Source organism: Cetorhinus maximus, chromosome 12 (assembly GCF_964194155.1).
Source record: "Cetorhinus maximus chromosome 12, sCetMax3.hap1.1, whole genome shotgun sequence".
Taxonomy (NCBI): domain Eukaryota; kingdom Metazoa; phylum Chordata; class Chondrichthyes; order Lamniformes; family Cetorhinidae; genus Cetorhinus; species Cetorhinus maximus.
Genome location: NC_135890.1, coordinates 74,638,547 through 74,643,674, shown reverse-complemented (window position 1 = coordinate 74,643,674; position 5,128 = coordinate 74,638,547). Strand labels below are relative to the sequence as shown.

Below are 5,128 nucleotides of genomic sequence, written 5' to 3'. Positions count from 1 at the left end.
TATGAGTGTTTTAAATGGTTCTGGAACATTTTCCAGAATTTTTTAAGACTTCTCGCTGTGTCCTTGAAGTACTTTCATTCTTAGCATGTTTGCTAGAGCTGAGACTCGGAGATTGGTGGTGCTGAGGGCGGAATTCGGACCTATGCTGTTTTCCTGTTGCTTTAGAGCGGATGGAAGCAGCGCGCTGCTGCATTGATGCATCCTTTCTGCAGCCCTGAGCGGTTGCTCAAGTCGCAACTGTGCAGCCCCCATCCCCTTCACCGGTTGCGCATTCCCCTCCATGCAGCCTCTTTGTTAAATGTGGACTTTTTGTTTCTGTTCTTTTCCCATTGGATGGGACGCGTGCAATCGGCTTCGGCCCGGGTTGGCTCCGATTGGTCAGCTGGCCCGCCTCTGGTTTTTATTGTCCACTTGCCTCTTGCCTCCGTTTCTCAGTTTGAAGCCGAGGCGCTGAGAGATCGGAGCCATGCACATCATCATTCCCAAGCTGAGCAGAGGAGCTGCGGGCGGACGCTTTTACTGACCAGCCTCGCCTCTAACATAACCTTTTAATTCTGCGGGATGCCATCGGCAGGTTTGGAGATTGTGGGCCTGGGACTGTGTGTCCTGGGCTGGCTGGGGGTCATGCTGGCTTGCGGGCTGCCCATGTGGAAAGTGACGGCTTTCATCGAGAGCAACATCGTGGTGGCGCAGACGGTCTGGGAAGGGCTCTGGATGAACTGCGTGGTGCAGAGCACGGGTCAGATGCAGTGCAAAGTCTACAATTCGCTGTTGTCCCTGGGGCAGGATCAACAAGCTGCCCGAGCGCTGACTGTCATCGCCTCCATCCTGGGACTCATTGGGCTCCTGGTGACCATCCTGGGCGCCCAATGCACCAACTGCACGGAGGGAATGACCACCAAAGCCCGGATCGTCATCACCGGAGGAGCCATCTTCATCATAGCGGGCTTACTGGCCCTCATCCCGGTGTGCTGGATGGCCAACACCATCGTGCGCGACTTCTACGACCCGATCGTGCCTGTCTCCAAGAAGAGAGAGATGGGAGCGGCTCTCTATGTTGGCTGGACGGCCAGTGCCCTCCTCTTCATCGGGGGCTCCCTGCTCTGCTGCTCCTGCCCCCCGAAGCAAGACCAATCATCCTTCGCCGTCAAGTACACGGCCCCAAGGAGAGCATCGGCTAACGGGGATTACGACAAGCGGAATTACGTGTGAAAAAGGTCTCCACAGTCAATCTGGGGAGACCAGAATTGGACATAGGGACAGGGGAGCGAGTAAATCGCAGAACCTGAGCCCCCGCCAGTTTTCTTACTCCTGCTTATTTAAAGCAGTCTTTTTTTATTTAATGGATTTGTATTGTAAACGAAAACAGGAGTGTTCATTGTGTATCTACAGCAGTTCTCCATGTTTTGGGTTAACCTTTTGAGAATTGGAAGCGCGCCCCCAGAGTGACTTTACAGAGTTGGACGGTGAAGACCGATTGCTAAGAGACGTCTGAACAATCACTCGGACACTGTTCAGTTTGATTTGCAATGGACATTTCTGTGAGCATCTCTATTTCAGTGAACGGTGCGAGGGACCCTCCACCTCCCCTCGGTCCCAGATGCTTCCTCTGTAGCGGAATGAGGTGCTGGGTTTAGGCTGAACGTTTGATTTGAATTAATTAGAAAGTTTGATTGGGCAGATAGCGCGGCTCCACGATCAGCTTTTGTTGTCTGCGATAAGTAACCCAGCTCTTACTTACAGCTTTAGCCCAAATCTACTATCAGATTATTCAATTGATTTCACGTTATAGATTATTGCAGAATTTAATGCTGCGCAACTAGACCTTCGAGCCTGCCCTTCACAGTTTAACGAGACTAAGTTTAATTTGCTTAGTACAGTTAGATTTATGATTAAGTGTCGCATCTCGGCGGAGAGTGAGTTCACCATCTGCTTTATGTGGCTGTCTGTTGTCAGATTTGTCCTTTTGCTTTGTGACTTCAGTCCGTACTCCAATATTCAGTCTGGCACGGCAGCCCAACTGTTTCAAAAAGCATTGGTCTCTTTGACCTATTGTTTCTCCTTCATGTATCACAGCGAGCAGAAGAGTTGACTTTCTTTTCACATGGGGGAGTTCCCAGCTCGCTTTTCTCCCTCCTAGTTTGAACGACAATTCATTTAATCACATACCGACCTGTCCCTTGGAAAATACAGCGCCCGCAGTGAGCAGCTCTCTCCGGAGATCGAGAGGTCAATATTAACGTTATTAATGACAGAGACAGCATGGGAGATGGAGGCAGTATTTGAGATGTAGCGAGTATTAGTGCCTGAACAGTATTAATGTAGTATTATTCATTGAGCGCCGAGAGTTTTCAGAAAGCAGTGTTGCGTATGCAGAATATATTCTGGGTGCGAACAATTACAGAGATAGTGAGAATCACTGAGACGGACAGATCAAATCAGGGACCGTGTCTTGATGGTTGCGAGTCTATGTGGTGGAGACAGTATTATCGACAGCGTACATAGTGGGACTGTAATAACCATAGAGTGAGAACTGACGGAAGTAAATGTCGATTGAATGAGTATGAATGATATCGCGACTGTTAATGATCGAGGCAGTTATACTTTATATAATAATTTGCCAAAGGTTTCAGACAGGAATGAAGAGCTGCCGACTGGTTCCAATCATGATTGTGCCGCTCTTTGAACTGTGATATAAAGTGGCGAGAAAACATTTCAACTGTTTCTGTGAGTTGGCGGGTGAGAATTCTCCAATTAGACTGCACCTCGCCGGCATTTTGTCTCTTATCTCTGCCTGAATGTGAATGCAATAAATGTACAAATTAAACGGTCATGTGATTTTCTAAACTGTGGGTTGCGCGGGATTGCTGGTGGGAAGGCGAACGGTCGCCATGGTTACGGGAGATGCTGCTGGTAACCAGGAAACCTGCGACTATTCGCTGGGCCCCATATCTGGTGGCGCCACTGAGTGCTTCATAGCGCAGAGGCTTCACATCAAACAGCCCCGCCTAGGTCTTACCCTCAGAACTCAGGCTCCTCGCAGCACAAACCCGCGGCTCACAAAGCACTCAGTGAGCTGACTCGGAAATTTCTGTCTCATGCACTGTGCACTCTACCAAGTGTTGGGCAAAGAAACAATTCCAATTAATTTTAGCTTTGGGCATGGTGTATATTGGGACATAACGGAAATCGCCGCCAAATGTACGCAACGCTTAATTTTCGTCTTCATTGAAGTAAACATATCGAAAAAAATACAATAGGAGCTCAATTCCTTTTTGCACATTCTACACCACCACCCAAAATTAATTAGACTTTAAGTATTTAACATTAACAATGTAAGCTCCATATGACACAAGGGATCCCAACTTGACAGAAAATGTGCTATAGACCCGCCTGGGGAAGTGCAGCTACAATCCCGCAATGCCCTGTGCCTCGTAGGCAAACCCAGCCTCACACATTACACCATCCCCATAATGTACTAGAACATCAACCTAAAACTAACGCGAACAACTACCTCCAACAGGGCTTTATCATATCCTTATTTTGTATTCCACCCCACACCACCACCACTACTCACTTATCCCTGTTGTATTAGCAGGATGGCCAATTAATGGGACATTTGGAGCACTAAGTGGAACAAGAACGCATGGACCCAGACAGACCACTGTGTTCATTAAGTTATTCCTCTCTATCGACCGTGTTACGCCCTCTACCCGGTTAACTTAATCTCCTCATGGATACTGGAGGCCGGAAAGTCAAACATGAAAGAAGTAATTTGGGAAGTCGCTGACTGACCAGGAAAAATCATTGAGCAAAACTCCAGAATATTAATCCATAACTAATCCTGGCCAATGGGGTTGGATTATGCTGTGGCGCGTGTTTCTGGATTTTACCCCCAGGTTTGTTTTAATTTCCAGCCTTCATCAAGAAATGGAGTTGATGGAGGAAGCTTCAATCCTGGTGGAGTATTCACCAGACTGGAGAGAGCCAAACCTACTGTAGTGAATCTCCAGAGTAGTACCTTCGATTTATTTTATATGAAGTATTTGTGATTCTACATTTTTCGATATCTATATGGGATAAGGGGCTTTAAACAGACATTTGTCATTCGGGCTTTCCTTTCTAATTAAGTAACATAATTGCCTTTGATCCTGGTCTAATGAATTAATGTCATTTAGAAGGTAGGGTTCCAATTATTGAGCAGAACGTTGTGATTGTGGCTTTACAATTGAATTGTATCCGTTTAAATGAACCTGTTTGCACCTGTAAGCTGCCCGATGAGTTGCATCTCGGTGCTTAACTAAACCCATTGATAACAGCTTTACACTGCCTGGATACTTTTAGCAACCCTCTGCCTTCACCGTTTGCACTTTTGCTAATGGATGCTGATTGACTCTGTACAGGTTCGATGTGTTCTGTGCTACTGTGTATCATCTCACAATTATCTACATTAAAAAAAATCATTGCAATTGCTGAGCCTGCCTGCTGAATTTGTTGCGAAGCAGCCGAGCGCCATTAATTTCTCCGTCAACTGTTACCTGCCGAATGGCTTTGTGATGTGGACTGGGTGAGGCTTAACGCAATGTAGAGCAGATTGTCACATCTTCTGTTTAGTATGATTTGAAACCAACACCAGTCGTGAAAGGACTTCAGATATGGTTAGCCTATGATCTGCTTGTGGATTACTATTCTGGAGGAGGCTTTGTTATGCGTTTTGTTAATTATTTTGGCCTAGATTTCTGATTACTTTATATATTTGTTCAAGTTGCAAATTACTTCTACCCTTAGTTCACATTGCGGCATTAAAAAGCTGGAGAAATCCTGCTCCCTATGCTACATTAAATTGATCAAGTTTCTCGTTCTCATCTTCAAAGCCAACCAAAGCTGCATTTTAACTAACTAGCCTTCTCCAGCCCACATCCACACACCCATCATCTATTTAATATTACTGCTTGCTCCTTATTCCCTGAATTGTCAGTTTGGCTCAGTGATCGCAGAAGCGTGTCCTCAAAATACACCCCTTTATCTTGAACAGATAATTTCGTTCAATACTTCAATGCATTGATGACTTGGTGAGTGCAGTATGTCAGAGGTGATGAGAGATTAAACTAAAAACCCCTCTGCCTGC

General features: G+C 46.2%; 1 protein-coding gene across 1 annotated transcript; it reads left to right on the top strand.

Annotated features, from left to right (window-relative positions):
• The first annotated feature begins 375 nt into the window (after positions 1-375).
• On the top strand, positions 376-2,827 carry cldn5a (claudin 5a). The gene is made up of 2 exons (XM_078553903.1): positions 376-2,447; positions 2,497-2,827. Exon 1 carries the CDS (start codon positions 562-564, stop codon positions 1,210-1,212), a length of 651 nt encoding a protein of 216 aa, XP_078410029.1. The 5' UTR covers positions 376-561; the 3' UTR covers positions 1,213-2,447; positions 2,497-2,827.
• The last annotated feature ends 2,301 nt before the right edge of the window (positions 2,828-5,128 follow it).

What these genes read in the sequence shown, in the direction of transcription:
- cldn5a (XM_078553903.1), top strand. Translation starts at nt 562, where the DNA reads ATGCCATCGGCAGGTTTGGAGATTGTGGGCCTGGGACTGTGTGTCCTG.